Here is a 19,410-nt window from a genome sequence, read left to right on the forward strand (position 1 = left end):
AATTTTATTTCTGAAGCTTCCTGAGCAGCCAGGCACAGCTTTAAGTATTTAGCTGCCAGAGCCTGTTTGAAATGAGAGCGCCGTGCTTGTGAGGCCTCTGGGTGATTCAGGCTCCCTAGGGTGCCCTCCTCCTCCCCTTGTCTGGCCCGACTCCCCACGCCATGAATACATTTCCATCCACCTCCCTCCCCCTCCCCCCCCCTCCGCCTGTCGTCACCAAGGCAGCTAATTCCTCGGAGCCCTCGGCCCTTATTAAAGCCACAGATCACTTTCCTGTGCAGAGCCCCGTCAGAGGCCAGCCGAGCCGGGGAGAAGAGGCAGGGCTGGTGCAATCAGAGTCGTGTGTGTGCGTGTGTGTGTGTGTTCTCTCTTCTTTTTCAGCCAGTGATTTCTTATATATTTTTTTATTTTTATTTTTTTTGCTGCAAGCCATAGGGTTGCCTCCAGATTCCTTCAGTAAGCCCTTGGCACAGATACAATGCAGTCCCAGCTGCTGCTAACCCCCTGCTTTTCCAGTGAGGGAGGCAGGGCCCAACCTCTGCTCGGGTAGAGGAGAGGGAGAGAAGCACACTGGAAGTCATTCTTCATCACAGGGGTGCAGGGTTCATTTTTTATTCGAAACGCTCCCCTCACCCTCCCCTCTTCCCAGCCTAGTTTCTCTCCTCCCCTGTTCTAGAATATGGATGGCACCAGTTTTTGTGCGCTTGGAGACTAGCTGGCAGAGCGTGAGTCTCCGAAGGCCCGCCTTGTGCATGCACCTAAACACTTCAGTGAGCAATCTGTCAACATGTCAGCAACACATGTTTTGTAAAAAGCTTCCAGTGGGAGTAATGGCTCCCACCAGGACTCCGAAAATGCTTTGAATTCAGCAGATTTCTATTGCGGGCGTCCCCTGGGGTGCCTTTTACAATGCCTGCATTTCAAAAAATTTGAGCCAAAGACCCCTGGGGGTTTCCTTTCATAATGCCTGAAAATGTAGGGTTATATTGTTGGAGGTCCCCATGGGGTCTTTATTAATACCTGAATTCTGAGGAACTGGAAATTACACAGGGCACTGCGGGGGCTGAGAGCCACACCAGGAAGAGGAGAAAGGCTCTGTGGGGACATTTTTCTCTTCTCTTTTTTTATATATACTTCATGCAAGAGTGAAAGAGAAGAATTTGCCAAAGGACAAAAAAGAGTGTGTGTGTGTTTGAGCTGCCTTCTATTTAATCTGCTGCTCAAAAGAAAAAATCAGCAAATTAAAAATGGAATTGGCTCTTAAATCAGCAAATTAAAAATGGAATTGGCTCTTAAATCAGCAAATTAAAAATTGAATTGGCTCTTATTTTTGTGTGCTGTTCTGAACTTGGATTTAAAAAAAACAAAACAAAAAAAAACACCCCACAGATATTTGAGTGTTTGACTGGCAATCCTTTAGCATAGTGGCTGTTTAATCCTGTGACCTTGTGAAATACATATTGTAGGTTTTTTAATTATTTGTTTTTGAAGGGGGGTGGGTTAAGGAATTGTTTCTTTTATAATAATTATTATTATAAATATTATTATTGATCAAATTAAACTGAGGCAGGTACCGTGTACAATTCTAAACTGGCAATTTGTGTGTACAGCACATGCGTCTCTAGAAATAACAACAGAATAAAATGCACATACAGTTACTGCACATATAGGGTAATCCCAGGACAAACCTCAAACATCGCACTATAGAGGCTGTTTAATAAGCACTGTGCCAGTGGTATATCAACTTGTTGTAATACAGTTTATAGTTTTATGTTACAATGAATTACCGTGTCCCTGTTTTTATTGCCAGTTGTTTTCTGTCTGCATTAGAAGCCTCTCACTAGTAGCCTACAGTATTTAGAAACATGGGCTGAACAGTAATAGAAAGGTTTGTATACAAACCGGGCCTACAGCACACTGTGGTGATTTCTGATTCTTCCATTTCAAGTTCTGCTCCCATCACTCCATACAGTGAGTGTGTTTGTACCAATGCTGTGCTATCTTGACTTCTCCCCTGGCTGGTTATGATAGCGGATGCATCTTCTCTGAAACGAGTTGGAGAGGGTTTTGCACACGTACCAGATTACTTCACGGTGGTCAGTATAACATTGCAGGGCCCAGGGTAGCTCTGCAACAGCGATTCCATTTATATCTCACCCTCTCCCTTTGACGGCCCTTCTTTTAAAGCAGTGGGTTGGTTTAGATATTCACATGTGGTGATTGTTACTGCAGAAATACAAGCTCAACCCCAGGGTATGGAACGTTTCCAACTTGAAGGGGTGTTTTCAAGACCACAATAAAACAAATTCAAAGTTCAAATTATTATTATTATTATTATTATTATTATTATTTATTATTATTATTTATTTCTTAGCAGACACCCTTATCCAGGGCGACTTACAATTGTTACAAGATATCACATTATTTTTACATACAATTACGTTATTTTACACATTATTTTTTACATACAATTACCCATTTATACAATTGGGTTTTTACTTGCTCAAGGGTACAGCAGCAGTGTCCCCCACCTGGGATTGAACCCACAACCCTCCGGGCAAGAGTCCAGAGCCCTAACCACTACTCCACACTGCTGCCTCAAATCCCGTGTTTGAGCCACATCTCGTCATCACTAACAGTAAACATCAGAACACAGGAGCTCTGACCCTCCCACAGCAGTGCACAGTCCGTCCCGATCTCTTAATAATATTGTATAATTACAGCAGAAACATACTGATGCAAAAAACATTCTGGTCCAAATGTAAATGGATTAGTCCGATTTTCTTTCAAGTACTGCGACGCAGTGTTTCAAGATGTGGGTGTGTGCAGAATAGGGGTAACTGCAGTAAGTAGACCTACTGCAATAGGTTTGTTCTGCAGAAGAGAAGTCCCTCTGAGCTGATGAGAGGAGGAGGAGGAGGAGGACACACAGGACTGTGGAAGAGGCTGCCCTCAACCGAAAAGGACGGTTTGCTCTTGGCTGCTTTAAACTAAACAAAACCAATAAGGAAATTTGAAGAATTTATTGACGCTTGGAGAATTGTGCTTTGTAATAAAAAACACATGTTGTTGGGGTGCATTTTCTTTATTTAAAGGAAGAAGGAAAGAGAGAGGGAGGAACAGGGAGAAATAGAGGGAAGGAGAGATCCTTATTATTCTTCTTCTCATTTTGTTATAAAATGCATGTATCTGTTATTTATTTGCAGGCACTGTGTGTAAGCTCCCGTTCCCCTTCTCCTTTGTGGAAGTTGCTTTCCTGTAGTCGAGTTTCAGCTCCTCTTTGTATTGGGTGGAGGTCCCTGGGGTCTCTGCTCAGCCGCTGGCATTCTCGCTCAGACACCCAATTACCCCTGACGTCAATGCCGTCTCTCCCTGCTCCCAGGGGGGCCTGTGTGATGTGGGCTTTTTTCCTTCCGCTCCTCTCTTGTAACTCAAATAGCTGAGTAGCTGTCTTTTAAATTCCTGGCAGCAGGTTACATTGTATTTGTTTTGTGGTTGTCCTAAATTTAAACAAAAATAAATAAATTCAATAGGTGACTGCTCTTGGATTTCTGCAAGCCACAGAGATATTGGAGCCTCTTTCAGGGACCCAGTTCAAGGAGAATGTGTTTCATGAGAGAGATAATCTTAGCTGGGGCCTGGAGAGGGGCTCTGGTGGCCTTTTGGGAGCCCTTGCAAAACTTTTCCTTTCTCTCTGTGCAGCAAAAGCAATAGAATAAGCCCAGCTCTCTGCATCTCGCGGTGCTGTTTCAGCGGTTGACTCTTCAGTGTTGTGTTTTTTTTTTTTTTTTTTTTTTTAATGAGAGAAGCTCCAGTGAAGCGCAGTCAGAATTTGCCGGCCTGCACTTTGGCTCACTAGTGGGAGCGCCCTGCTTGAGTAATGAACTCCCCCAGGACTGGGGGGAGTAATGCAGGGCTGTTTCCATGCCTGGTTTCCAGGGAGTGCTGAACAGCCGCTCGGCCCCCGGTTTCATGCCAGGCCGAGGTCTGTGCAGCCTGATAAAATAAAGGGACTGAGGGACTTGGTGACAGCTGTGTGGGCCTGGGGCTGACTGGGAGAGGCAGATAAGGGCCCAGCTCCGAACGGGAACCAGCAGCTTTGCACGGGGAAAATACTCTGACAAGATATGGCAACTGGCAGAGGAAAGTTAAAGCGAGAGGGGGCTTGGGGGAGTGGCAGAGAGTGCTGTTAGTCTTGATAATTTTAATAGACAAGAATCAGAAGTCGCAGAGCAGATTTCCCATTTTATAACATTTTATTACAATTATTTGTCTTTGTTTTCTCCAAATCTTCGACTCATTCTACTAACACATTGCAGTCTTTGTTTTGTTGCTGCTGTTCTGTGAAATGAATGTAAGCAGGCCACAGGAGGTCAGCGTGGAACAGAGGAGAGCTGAGTGAGGCAGAAGAAAGGTTGGAGTTATTGCCGGGGTGCATGCTTTTCCATTTGGGCGTGGAGGATAGGTTTCAAAATGGCTTAAAGATGTACGGTGGCCTCCAAGGACCTTTTTAATGAAACTGCAACCCCCTCCCTCTCCTGCATCTCTAATCCAAGGAGCAAGTTCTTGTTTGAGATTTATTAGCACATGTTGTAATTACTGCTGATTTAATTATGTAAATGAAGTGCCTGGTTGCTTCAGATTGATTAGCAAACTCCCATATTCACCAACTAGATTGCTCTGCAAGGTGTTCCTACTCTAGGCTTAACCGCACAGCTCCCAGTCCAGGCTTAACCACACAGTCTCCAGTCCAGGCTTAACCACACAGCTCCCAGTCCAGGCTTAACCACACAGTCTCCAGTCTAGGCTCCTGTTTGTGGAGAGAAGGGGAAGGGGAAGGGGGAGGAGGGATGCTTATTGATATTCTGAGCATGTTGTGTAAGAGATGCTTCCAGAATGTTTGATGCAGAGTTCTGGTTTTATGAGGTATACTTTAGTTTGGATGGTTTTTTTTTGTAATTGTTAACAATCTACCTGTAATGATATTCTTACATTTTTGTATATTCCAATCCACTGTTCCTTTCGAAATCCCACTAAACGGTTCCTAATGCACATACAGTATCTTGTTTTTAAGGAGGGATTTTACGGGTAATTAAAAATACAGCAAGCCTCACCAGGGACTTGTTAATGTGACTATCTACTTTAAGAGAATCACCATGAACAATCCCCGTCTGAACCAGTACCACTGCTTTGCAAACTGAACATGTATTGTAAAATTTAGTTTATTTTATTTGTTTAATTGTTTTACTTTACAAAACTCTGTGAACAAATAGTGCAGCGTTTCACAAAACTCTGAACAAACAGTGCAGCGTTTCACAAAACTCTGAACAAACAGTGCAGTGTTTCACAAAACTCTGTGAACAAACAAAGCAGCATTTCACAAAACTCTGAACAAACAGTGCAGCTTGTTGCCGTGCTCCATGCGGTTCTGTTCGCTCTTTTAAAATTGGAAGGAATGTTGATATTTAATAACATGTCAAAGCAGCAGCTCATATCAATTCTGCCTATTTTTTTATTTAAAAAAGAAAAAAGAAAAAATGGGTAATGTTAGCGGGAGGGGGCTCATGTTTGATTGGGTAATGTTGGCGGGAGGGGGCTCATGTTTGAACGGGTAATGTTGGCGGGAGCGGGCTCGTATTTGAAGTTAAATCGTGCTTCTACTATGTCCGGTCCCTTAGCAATCCTTTTTTTTCTGCTGCTGAGCTGAAACAGTCAGTGTCCAAGTTTGATCTGCTGCCCCCACGGTGCACTGCCCTATGTGAACTCTGAGCATAAAAAAAAAACAAAAAACAGAGCCTGCGAAAATGAGACGGCCTGGGGGTCAGACTGATCTCTGGGGTGCCGCCAGGAGAACTTCACAACAAAAGTTTGCTTTTTCCAGGCAGTCGCTGCAGACAACAATCCCCTCGGCCGCGGGGGGGGGGGGGGGGGGGAACATGACCCGCAAAGCCTGGAAGCCTTATTGGCAGAAACGTGGGAGGGAGGGTTTGATGGGAACTGGCACTGTTCATTAGACAGGGAGCAGGGGAGCAAAAGCAAACTCTTTTTTTTTTTTTTTTTTTCTGCAGACCCTTCGTTTCGCTCAAGCCACATGACTGGCGGATGTCGAGACTAATTAAAGGGACCCCCTGGCTCTTTCACTTTCCCGCCTGTTTCTTTGATCTGTTTCATGTTGGGCAGCTATTATTATTATTTTTTTTTGTCTTTCTCTTTTCAGTGCTACCTTTTGTGTCAGTGCCTGTGTGTTTTTCTCTTTTTTTCTTAAACTGATTTTTGTGTGTTTTTCTGTTATCTTTTTAAGCAAACAAGCTGTGTGTTGTTGTTGTTGTTGTGTTTTTTGTTTTAATGGACAGGTTTGCAATATCCTTGCCTGAGGATACAATACAGATCTGCTGTGAACCCTCTGGATTATCAGATCTTGTCCTCACCACTGAGGAAGACGAGGGCTACGCCACCTTGCAGCTAGCGGGTTAACTGCACTACTGGTCTAGTTTTATATTCACTTTGAATTGGATCTGAGAGTAGCATTGCTATTAGCGTTCTGATTCGGGTCGCATTCAGAAGGCAGACGCTCAGAGTGTAACTCTCCCTGAAGTCTACTCCTGCTTCACGAGCAGCATGTGACTCCACTGTGCTGCTGCTGCTGTGGAACCCCCATGCAGTGTACTGCAGTGCAATGAAAACGCGCCTCCGAGAATACAAATTCATAGCCTGCTGATTCTCACGGCTTCGGGCAGCCGCGACATTATTTTCATGAAATATTCGCCCCTGCTCCATGAGTCTTGATTTTTTGTTAGGTATGATTGCATTTGTGGCACTAAACCCTGCTGTGCCCTGAGGCAGAGAGCCTGGTCCTCTAGATGTGATGACGTCCTGCTCGCGTGACGTAGCACATGGTTTACAGCAATGAGAACAGTTCCAGTGAATGTAAAGGAAGCAGTCAGCCCAGCACGAGGAATGGTTGAAGGCAGTTCTTGAGGTGTTGTGTGTTCTGCTTCTCGGTTTGTTTGGCAAAGGAGAAAAGTGTCCCTAACATTTCTTGAGTGTTGGTGGCTCTACCCCACTGTCCCACCAGACAAATGCAGTGAAAAAGGAGAACTGGAGGTTGTTATTTCCATGACAAAGCAAAAGGAAATGAACTGACTTCTTTCTGCTCGATTTGAAACGGTCCCTTTTGCTGTGGATGCAATTCCTGTGGTTAATTTTGTAGCAAGCTTTTTGGATATTTTTTGTTTTGGCTTAGTACTGATATTTCCATTAATAATGATATGAGGTATTCAATCCCCTTCCGTGGTTAGCAGCTGGGTGCAGCAGCATTACCCAGGGGGACGGACATTTTAATACTGTGTAATTATGGGGCAATTATTTTGTAACGCGGTGTCCAGGTGTTTGCGCCCGTTGTGTTCTCTCGGACGACTAACTTGATTGAGATTATTTTTTGTTTTCTTCTGAAAAGCATTCTTCTGGAAATTCTAGAGGGTTCTAGAAGGAAAAGCATTTCTCAGAGCAGCTCTCACAGCACCTGTGCTGTTAAAACAGGATCTTGCTCTTGTGCTGGGAGCACACTCGCACGGTTTATTTTTCACTATAAAATATTGGTGTTGTCTTTTTCTATTCCGAATGTGTTGCTTGCATAAAAAAACAACACGTCCTGCAAACCATTTCAATCTTCCATCCAGATAGTTAGGAGTGTGTTTATTCAACTGTCGTCCCTGCTTGTGTCAAACATGGGAGATTTCCCAGCTTCAGTCTGCAGCACTCTGTAACAGGCTGAGTGGATGGTTTGCAGGAGATTGGAATACCTTTTAAACAGCTGCTAGGCTCTCCATGAAACTTGCATGTCAAATAAACTTTTTATGATGTACAAACAAATGTATGAAACTGACGATTCTCCATCAGTAGCAGTGGGATGGAGGTGAGTGTGTGCGTGCGTGCGTGCGTGCCTGCGTACGTCTTTCTCTGTTTTGAACCTCCTGCTGTAATAAGCACTGCTTCCCTTCCACTGACAGATATGACATCTGTTTACTGTCCTGCAGAGGGGTGTGGAAAGCTGTCCTCTGGTGCTGAATTGGTAAATAATCAGAAGTTTAAATGTTAGGCTGGATTTAGAAATCGGAAGTTCTCATTAAACGGCCCGCAGTGAGGGAGCTTAAAAGAGTGTTATTTCAATATACGTCCCCAAAGTCTTAGATACAGCTCCAGCTGATTCGGAGTGTTTGCAGAATGGACACATATCAAATAAACTAGCAAATGAGATTTGAAAACCATGTATTTCCTTTCGGAATGAGGTCTTTGAGGATGATCCAACCTAAAAAAATAAATATTGCATTTTTTCATCCTTGGTATTTGGTTTTCATTTGCATTTCCTGACACAACACACGCACAATAATCTACACACCGTTGAGTGGGAAAGTCAAATTCACCCACACATTCCACCTCCCTATCAGTTTCTGAACAATCTGATGTTGAAATATTGTCTGGCATTATTTCGGACGTTGCCTGTGTACAGTCACACTGTGTTTGCTGTGGAAAATTCAAATTGAAACTGTTAATGACACAACTTTTGATATGGCAGTGGAGCGGTATGTTTTTCTCTCTGTTTGTAGATTTTTGCTTGCCATTGTAACTGTGTCTGTTTGGTTGTTTTTGTTATCAGACACCTTGGGGTATACAGAAATCACAAAAGCAACCAAACAGACACTGTTACAATGACAAGCAAAAATCTACAAACAGAAAGTAAAACACACCGTTCCACTGCCACAAGCTGTGGGGATTTACAGGGTGAACTGGAAACACGAACGTTATTATAATGGAACCTTACGCCGTATAGTAAATGATGCGTCATGTGCGCTTTCGTTCTTAAATATCAAAGTTGTGTCATTAACAGTTTCAATTCTAATTTTCCACAGCAACACAGTGTGACTGTACACAGGGAACGTCCAAAATGTTTTTGTTTTTAATTGAATGCAGCATTATAATACATCAAAATACAACGTGAAGGAAACATGTACAGTGTGAAAGATGTTTACTACACAAAACAAAAGTACAAGTTCCTTCCTTACGGAAAATTAGACGGACCATGTTTGTCACACAGACTAGTGTGTTTCCACACAGAGGTACTATAGTTTACACAACGCTTCACTGGGCATGCGTTGGTACATGTGACAGTACATGCGGAAGTCCAGTTTTTTGGCTCAGAAGAGATGCTCCAGAAGAATGATTTTGGACGTCGGCAGTGCGGCATTATGCAAATGTTTGGACGCATACAGATTATTATATAATGACCAAATACATTCAGAACAGCAAGGCGGGATAGTTTGTTTTATTTTTCATGTAGTGCTGATGTACGCTTTAATGACTCTCTCTTCTGCTCGTAATTCTTCTTTGGTTTCTTTGTTGCAATGGCCCTGGCCCAGGTGTTCGACTGTCCACAAATAGACCCCCGGGAAATGGGTCTCCCCGTGGAGCGAGTGCTCTGTAAATACCCGTGCCAGATTGCTGGGGCCTCTCTCCCAGGGGTGTGGAGCGGAGCAGAGCAGAGGAGAGCTCCCCCGTCATGAATCTCCTCCCAGCCCTGCCCAACAGCTCTGGCCCAGGTTCTTTTTGTTTTATATTAAAGCCTGTGATTGTGTTACAGCTGCTGACATTACTTATTTAAAAGCCTGTGGAGGTGGGAGAAGAGGGGGGAGGGAAGGCAGAAGTGTTTCAGCTGAACAAAAGAAGATAAGGGCCCAGCCCCACTCAGCAATCTTCGGGATTCGGTGACAAACAGGCTGGGTTTAATCCATTCAAACGAACTGTGTTCTGAGCTCAAGGACCACGCAGCCCAGTGTGTGCGATACACCCCAGCGCCAGTGTCTACCTCATTAGGAAAGACAACTAAGACATCAGACTGGGGTCCCTATTTAAAAACGAAATAAACTCACACGAATGCAAACTTCATGAAATGCCTGTCCTGTGCTCTCTGCTGATCCAATTGATCTGACACAAAGAAGATCATCTCTTAATATTCCTTTTATAATCAATGCATTCCAGCCTGCGCACAGGGAATGTTACTTCACACTAACTAATGTGTGATGAAGAGAACAAACCGCTTGTTATGCCTGAATCGATGCAGACAACTGAACACATTCAGACTCTAGCTGTATTCAGTATGAAGGACATGCAGTAAAGCATGTGGATAGCTGCTGCACTCGCCACTATCTTTAGAGCCCCCTAGCCTCTTGGACTTTGAGAGAAGGTGGTGTGTTTTTTTTTTCCTCCCAGTGCTTGCAGACTATTAATTAAAGAGCTTTCCAGAGCAGTGAAAAAACTGAAGTCTGTGATCTTCATAAACCCCATATTTCATTATAAGCAGATAAAAGCAGACACGGGGGTCTGCAATACAGCAGAACCATGAGTAGGATGTTCTGTACAGTTCTATTTGAAAGATCTGAGTGTGTACAGTACTTCTGTACTTGTGAGCCGCGTTCACCATGACCCAAGGTATTGTACTCCCGATGTGAACCAGAGCAAACCCCTGAGAGTCTACCGGTTTACCCAGTGCTGTGTCAAGGCTGCTCCAGGCCGGGTCGAACACCAATCCAGATCCAGCAACCTGCAAACAAAAATCCGCATGGAGTACTTTTAAAAAGGGTCCTTCCTAGCCTTCTCGGAGGCCATGCCATTAATCAGTGGGGAAGTAAAAAAAAAAAAGTGTTCTGTATGGGCCCCTGACAGGCTCCACTGGACCTGCCTGAAACCCCCCTTCGCACAGCGCTGGGTTTACCTGACCGCTCTTGTCCTGGAATCAGAAGCCACCAGTGTTGAGTAGTGATGTGTCAGTGTCCCCACAGGAGTGGATGGAGGGTTAGCGTGCGTCTTTCCTCACAGCTGCAGAATGCAGCACTCGAGGTAACACACTGATTCATGGTGTACAACCAGACACATTCCTGCAGGAATTAGTAAACAGCTGTTTCTCCTTTTTACTTCCGAACTGCACACAAAGGGACACGCCTTCGCTCTTTTCATTTATAATGAATTTTAATCACTACTACAGGTGTCAAAAAAAATGGCGAAACAAGCTTGTGTCTCGTGGAAGAAATAAGAGTGCCAGATGCCAAGAGTTGTTTCCAGCCTGTGATTAAAAGCATTGTTTTGGTACACTTCACAGGTAATTAGGGTGCAGCTGTTTCAAGTCCCAGTTCCACACAGCACAGATGAAGATTTGTTCCTCTTCTGTTATAGAGCCGCGCAGAAGGAAATGCAGGCCACAGCAACACACCCTGCTAACTCTCCTCACCAAAAGCACTGGAAATACACTTTTGGTTTTGTTTTTCTTTTTTCATTTGTGCAGTCCTGTGCATGGGGAGATGGGTTCAGAGACGAGCTGAATGTGTTTCACTGGGGACCCCGTGCAGCTGTACAGATTGGCAGAGTTGAAGGTCTGGTCAGTTCTAATACAGACTGGAGGGTGACCAGTCCACTGTCCACAGTGCAGAGAGGCTTGAAAGGACAGTACAGTGCAGTACAGTGCATCACAAAAGTAAAACCAAAATGAACTCAAGTCAGACCCAAACTTCTTTCCAAGGACGTGCTGAATCTGGGGCTGTTTTAATAGTGTTTGAATTTGACGTTTACCTTTCAGCTTTTTTGTTTGTGTGAGTAATAATAATTTTGTGGTGTTGCGCTGGGTTCCTGGTGCAGGGACAGGTTTCTGGAAGCTGCTCTCTGCTGTTTCTCTTTCCGGCTGGGAGAGCTCCAGGAGGCTGACTGAGAGGTGCGAAGAGTAAATAATAACATGCACTGTGCTGTCGAGCAACTAACAGGTGAGAAAGCTGCGCTAGCACCTCCATAGGAAAGGGATTCGAGAATACAAAGCAGCACCTTCGCTAATGGGAATTGAATGGAATGAGAGAGACAGAGGCTGGCAGATATCATTATCAGATACAATACATGGGAAATATGGATGGATGATCCATCTAAACAGCTCTTCACAGACTGGCTTGGGTACATACAAGATGCATGTTTTACTATTTTTATTTATTTATTTATTTATTTTTTTAAGTAATATCTTCCATAATTATCTGGGTGTATTCTTGGATTTTCAGTTTTAAAGGCTTACAAGAAATTTGTTAAGACACTTTGGGCCTCATTTACTACAGGCTCTTAAAAGTAGCCATAAGACATGTGTTAACACAATCCCGCAACACGCGTCTTAAAACTAGAAAGAAGCTGGTATTTACTAATGTGAATGCTGCTTATTAAGACGCGTGCTATGGAAATCATTAGAATATTAAGACATGCCTTATCACGGAAGATAAGGCGCGTCTTAATGAAATGACGACACAGGGGCCACTGACTATAAAGGAATGAGCAGAGATTGAGTTCTGCATTTGTCAGTTCTTCACTTTTACTAAATATATGTATTAAATACTCTATAATGGCATTTGAAGGCAGGATCGCAAAAATAAATAAATAAATAAAAGGTTATAAACAATCCTACCTGGGCTGTACAGTATATATAAAAAGCATTTTGTTTATACAGTAGGCTATAGTAGCCTAGTCTGCAGCCCACAGGCTACATTAACTGTGAATACAATGAAGTATGGAGCTGGCATTTAGACCAGGTGGCATATTTCAGCGATGAACGCATTTCTGTTCATTGAAATGCCGTTATCGTGTTTTACAACGTGGCTCTCGCAGACACTAATTGCAAGAAATACACAGGTAACAATAACTACGAGTAACTATACTGTACATAGCCTACTGTATAATCTATTGTAGCTAGACAAAGAATCATTTAGTTCAGAAAAGTGCAAATGGGTTACGCTGTGAAGGTACAGAATTATCTGCACAGAAGTAAAAGCAGGTATGCAGAAGGTACCCCAGTGCCAGCCGACACATGGAGGAAAAAAATGGCACTGTGTGCAGGTATGTGATTTAGGAGAACACTTCCTTCTTTGATATTATGAGCTGTTGTGATTGCAAACCCAATTCCCTTGATTTATTTATATTACCGTGTTTCAATGTCTGTATGAACGCAGTTATGACCATTTTAGTTTTTTTGCATAGTAAGCTTTGGCATGCTTTGTATGTCTATAGGCAACATAAACACATTTATTTTCAATGTCCTGTTACTTATTTTGTTTGTACAGTTTTATTTAATCATAATATACCTGTATATAGACGCATTTCTGTTCAAAAGTTGTTTTTCTTTCTTTATTTTATGCAGTCGGCTGGCATATGTGCATTTTAGTATATAAACACACTTATTTTAACATGAATCTTACTTATTTCCAGTTTCGGATGTGTAGTATCGTACATACATATACCTATACCTGCACCTTGTGCTGACAGACAGCTTTAAGACGGATCTCGGCTCGTAACACCTGCTTTGCATCACTGCTACCTAGCATGCGATTTAAGGTGTGCTTCATGGTTAGCACAGTTTAGTAAATATTGTCTGAATATCATTAGCCTCATTAGTGCTCTCATGCCACTTCATTTGACTACATCACCATGCAGTTTGCATATTCATCAGATGCTAATGTACCCATCGTGTTATTTTTAAGGCGTGCGTGCTAACTCATGTCTTATGCTTTAAGTCACACTTTATCGTGGTTGATAAATACGGGATTATCTAGCACGCACCTTATCCTTGGATAACACGTGTGTTATGACATAAGAACCTTTGTAAATGAGGCCCGTTGTGTTGAAGGTGAAGGCAAGTTTCACATGTTGCTGTGTTTCTTCATTAGTACACAGTGAAGCGCTCCACTGAGTCCGGGACTAAAGGTTTCCTGAAAGGAAGCAGAGATGGTATCTGCTTCCTCCAGGATCCTGTATAAGGTGTTCACAGCAGCATTTCCTAATCTTAATAATTACATGCACACTGCCGCTAGGATGTTCGGCTATTTCCATATCAGCCATCTTGGGTTGCTGAGTGAAGTGGAGAGCCAGCCTGCACTGGAAGAGGTTGAGAGGTTGACAGGAATAGACTCTGAGGTTCAATCAGGCGTTTCTAAGTGAACAAACCTTTTGCATGCATTATTCCCTTGAACTTCAACACAAGAGGCTGTGGTGAGACTGGTCAGGCTCTTCAGAAATACAAATCCAATGCCCCAATTAATACATTAGCAGTGACAGGGTGCTGTGCTTTCCCCGGCTGTGAATGACAGTTGCCATCTCTCTGTACAGCAGCCCCTTGGGTATTGAGCAGGGGCTCAGGGTGAAGGTCGCCGGCTGGAAATTACAGGGCTCATGTCTGTTAATTTGGAAATGATTGCCGGGTTCAAAAGAGATAAAAGCAGGATCCAAATGCTCCTGACGTGTTTGTGCGTGGATTCTGAGCTCTGCTGTTGTTTTCTCCATTTCTTTCTAATTTAACTTTTTCATTGAAATTTTTTTATCCATTTAATACTCTTGCCAAGCCCCAGCAGACAGATGACAAAAGCTGTCTAAAAGCCATGTGATCTTCCATTTCAGAACAGCCCCTCTTCAGTGGATTAGCCATTTTTAATGACTGTAATCTCCGTCTTTTTCAAAAGTGATTTTTCACATTCTGTTGCATGCAGAGGATTTCATTAGCATTAATAGATTTATAATTCGAAGAATGACCAGTCGTGCCAGGTTTTTTTTTTTTTTTTTTCCTTTCCTTCTTTTCAAAATATAAGCTGCTGCTGCTGCTGCCTTTATTACATGGATCTCATGACAGTGAACTCCGGTCCTGGGAGAATGCTCGTTTACCAATCATGTGCTGTTGCTCAAGAAGGAAATATTCTGAATGGCTGTAATAGGCTGGACTCTTCAGTGGTGTCTGTGTGTGCGTGTGTGTAGTTTCTTGTGCTAGGTACAGGCCTGATGTCTATCTTTGTGGAGTATTTGTTACAGCGCTTGTAATAAGAGTAATGAAGATTAGAATAATAAAGTGATGATTTCCCTGCAATAACACTTCTTTTCAGTATTACTGGGATGATGTCTTTAATTCTTGATGTAAATAAAAGCCGTTCTTCATAAATCACATACATGTATAAATCAATTATAAATACAGATTCCCATTTACTATATTTGCAATCTGGATGTACATCACTCCAAAAGCCCTGAAGCATGGGCCATGTGCATTAACAGTTCCTCACATACTGAACCCTAGCAGAAAGAAGCATTTGTTTTTCTTTCGTGACAAATTCAACATCTGTAATGTTTAACTCACACAAAGGTCTCCCAGTACTGCATTTCCTTGTCCGTTCTGATAAGATGCTCATCCATGTGTTATCGTATTACCGTCTAAGAAAGAAAACTGATTCTGTTCTTGAGGGGTGGTGGATACAAGACAAAAAAAAACACGTGTCCTTATTTGACAGGCACTGAGGGAATTTCTTTTTTCCCTCTTTTGGTTAATTTGCCCTCTTTTCTTGGTTGCAGATGGTGATGACGACCCTCAGCTCTCCTGGGGGGCTTCCTCGCCCTCCTGCAAAGATGTGGCATCGCCCTCCCAGATGCTCGGGGACGGCTGTGACCTGGGCATGGGGGATGAGGAAGGGGGCACGGGCTTGCCCTATCCGTGCCAGTTCTGCGACAAGTCCTTCAGCCGCCTGAGCTACCTGAAGCGTCACGAGCAGATCCACAGCGACAAGCTGCCCTTCAAGTGCACCTACTGCAGCCGGCTGTTCAAGCACAAGCGGAGCCGAGACCGCCACGTCAAGCTGCACACCGGGGACAAGAAGTACCACTGCCACGAGTGCGAGGCCGCCTTCTCACGCAGCGACCACCTCAAGATCCACCTGAAGACCCACAGCTCCAGCAAGCCCTTCAAGTGTACTGTGTGCAAGAGGGGCTTCTCTTCCACCAGCTCCCTGCAGAGCCACATGCAGGCCCACAAGAAGAACAAGCAGCACGTGGAGCGGGCTGAGAAGGACATCAACATGAAGGACGACTTCTTCATGTGCGACTACTGCGAGGAGACCTTCAGCCAGACGGACGAGCTGGAGAAGCACGTGCTGGACCACCACCCCCAGCTCTCGGAGAAGGCTGACCTGCAGTGCATCCACTGCCCTGAGGTATTTTCAGACGAGAGCTCCCTGCTCAGTCACATCGACCAGACGCACGCCAACAAGAAGCACAAGTGCCCCATGTGCCCGGAACAGTTCTCCTCTGTGGAGGATGTCTACTGCCACCTGGACAGCCACAGGCAGCCAGACTCCAGCAACCACAGTATCAGCCCCGACCCTGTGCTGGGCAGTGTGGCTTCCATGAGCAGCGCCACACCAGATTCTAGCGCGTCTGTGGAAAGAGGGTCCACTCCCGACTCCACCTTGAAACCTTCCAGAGCAGCCAGGAAGCTGACCTCAGGTGAACAGGAGGAGAGCCTAACCTGGCCGACTAAGATCACCTTCAGCTGCCCCTATTGCTCCAAGCGGGACTTCAACAGCCTGGCTGTCCTGGAGATCCACCTCAAGACCATCCATGCCGATAAGCCCCAGCAGAGCCACACATGCCAGATCTGCCTAGACTCGCTGCCCACCCTGTACAACCTGAACGAGCATGTCCGTAAAGCCCACCGTACCAGCAACGCCTTCCCTGTGCTGCAGTTCAGCAATGTCTCTGCCTTTCACTGCAACTACTGCCCAGAGACCTTCACTGACATCAACAGCTTGCAGGAGCACATCCGGGTGACCCACTGCATCCCCAGCTCTGCCCCCACCCTTGAGGGGAACCACGCATTTTTCTGCAATCAGTGTTCCATGGGCTTCCTGACAGAGTCCTCCCTCACGGAGCACATCCAGCAAATTCACTGCAACGTGGCCAGCTCCAAGCTGGAGTCGCCGGTTGTTCAGCCTTCACAGTCCTTCATGGAGGTCTACTCCTGTCCTTACTGCACCAACTCGCCCATCTTTGGTTCCATCCTGAAGCTCACGAAGCACATTAAGGAGAACCACAAGAACATCCCGCTGGCCAACAACAAGAGGGCAAAGGCAGAACACAGCCCGGTGTCATCGGACGTGGAGGTGTCCTCCCCGAAGAGGCAGAGGCTTGGAGCTAACGCCACCCCAGGATCCAATGGGGAGTACCCGTGCAACCAGTGTGATCTCAAGTTTGCCACCTTTGACGGCTTCCAGACTCACCTGAAGTCTCACCTGGAGTTACTCCTGAGGAAGCAGTCCTGCCCCCAGTGTAAAGAGGACTTTGACTCCCAAGAGTCTTTGCTCCAGCACCTGACGGTCCACTACATGACCACATCCACCCACTATGTCTGCGAGAGCTGCGACAAGCAGTTCTCCTCAGTGGATGACCTGCAGAAGCACCTGCTGGACATGCACACCTTCGTCCTGTACCACTGCACTCTCTGCCAAGAGGTCTTTGACTCTAAGGTCTCCATCCAGGTGCACTTGGCTGTGAAGCACAGCAACGAGAAGAAGATGTACCGGTGCACAGCCTGCAATTGGGACTTCCGCAAAGAGACAGACCTCCAGCTGCACGTCAAGCACAGCCACCTGGGCAACCCGACCAAGGCCCGCAAGTGCATCTTCTGCGGGGAGATGTTTGGCACTGAGGTGGAACTGCAGTGCCACATCACCACTCACAGCAAGAAGTACAACTGCAGGTTTTGCAGCAAGGCCTTCAACGCCATCACCCTCCTGGAAAAGCACCTGCGGGAGAAGCACTGCGTCTTTGAGAACAGCAACAGCCAGAACGGCACCCCTAATGGAGTGCCCCCTGTCAGCAAGAGGACAGAGGCTGCAGACCTCCAGAACATGCTGATGAAGAGCCAGGAGACGGCCAATAGCCACGAAGCCAGCGAGGACGACATGGACTCCTCTGAGCCCATGTATGGCTGCGACATCTGCGGGGCCGCTTACACCATGGAGGCCCTGCTTCAGAACCACAGACTGCGGGATCACAACATCCAGCCTGGGGAAGACGACTGCAGGAGGAAGAAAGCGGAGTTCATCAAAGGGAACCACAAGTGCAACATTTGCTCCAGGACATTTTTCTCAGAGAACGGCCTCAGGGAGCATGTGCAGACTCACCGAGGCCCTGCCAAGCATTACATGTGCCCTATTTGCGGGGAGCGTTTCCCTTCCCTCCTCACGCTCACGGAACACAAGGTGACCCACAGCAAGAGCCTGGACACTGGCACCTGTCGCATCTGCAAGATGCCCCTGCAAAGCGAGGAGGAGTTCATAGAGCACTGCCAGATGCACCCGGACCTCCGCAATTCCCTCACAGGCTTCCGGTGTGTGGTATGCATGCAGACGGTTACCTCCACCCTGGAGCTGAAGATCCATGGCACCTTCCACATGCAGAAGCTGGCGAGCAGTTCTGCCTCCTCGTCTCCCAACGGACAGCTCCAGAAGCTCTACAAGTGTGCTCTGTGCTTGAAGGAGTTCAAGAACAAACAGGACTTGGTCAAACTTGATGTCAATGGCCTGCCCTACGGCCTGTGCGCTGGCTGCATGAACAGAGGCACTAATGGACAATCGTCAAGCGGAACCCTGCAGGAGCCCAGCGAAAAGCCTGTCGCCGGACTCCGGTGCCCGGAGTGTGCAGTCAAGTTTGAAACACTAGAAGACTTGGAGAGCCACATCCAGCTGGATCACCGGGAGATGACCCCTGAAACTAGCAGCCAGAAGAAGGTTCCTGAGACCTCGCCAGCCCCTAAAGTGAGTACACAACCTCCAAGTGATTCATAAAATGTGTAAAAGTCATTGCTGAAGCAACATCCTAGGGGTGTGCTGATGCTCGGACTCGGAATTGCCTTTATCGGCGTGTGTTAAATAAATACATTCATTCACGTGCTGATTTCAAAACAAGATAATGTGTCCTGCCCTTTTTCACTACACCGGAGTATCAATCAATGGTAATTAACTTCCACACTGAGTGTTTTTAAAAGCGGTTTGGAAGTGAATTTTCCTCTCATCCGGGGCGCTGATATGTTTACTGTCATACCGATGCTGTAAGTCATTGCCTTTTGATTGGTACTACAACTTACCTTCAGAATTCTTCTGGGGTGGGAGGAATTTGATTAAACTAAATTAGATCTAGAATTAAACACATTTTGTATGTTTATTTTGTATTTCAACACAATTGATTACATCTTGAACCACTCTTTATTTATTTTTTTTAATGAACAATTCTGCTGGATTTCTTCATTACACAGGGAATATTGTGCACTCAGCCAAACAATCAGGCTGCAAGTCCACCACAGGGTACTGCGGAGATGTTTCTTTGAATATTATTCTAATATATATATATATATATATATATATATATATATATATATATATATATATATATATATATAAAATCTATCAAACATAGAACTTCACATGTGTTTAAAAAAAAAAAAAAAAAAGGGGAGTAGGCTTAAATCGTACTACACAACGATGTGCTACAACTGTCCTTACAATGAGTAGAGCAAACATAAACAAC

At 45.0% G+C, this 19,410-nt stretch overlaps 1 protein-coding gene across 3 annotated transcripts in view; it reads left to right on the forward strand.

Annotated features, from left to right (window-relative positions):
- LOC117425917 (zinc finger protein 423-like) overlaps positions 1 to 19,410 on the forward strand; it is a 116,691-nt gene that overhangs the window by 42,089 nt on the left and 55,192 nt on the right. For all 3 annotated transcript variants that reach the window (XM_058993972.1, XM_034043231.3, XM_058993973.1), the window contains one exon: positions 15,403 to 18,641. In XM_058993972.1, the coding sequence (XP_058849955.1) occupies positions 15,403 to 18,641 (3,239 nt within the window). The remainder of the gene's footprint in view (positions 1 to 15,402; positions 18,642 to 19,410) is intronic.

This window comes from Acipenser ruthenus, chromosome 20 (genome assembly GCF_902713425.1).
Source record: "Acipenser ruthenus chromosome 20, fAciRut3.2 maternal haplotype, whole genome shotgun sequence".
Taxonomy (NCBI): Eukaryota; Metazoa; Chordata; class Actinopteri; order Acipenseriformes; family Acipenseridae; genus Acipenser; species Acipenser ruthenus.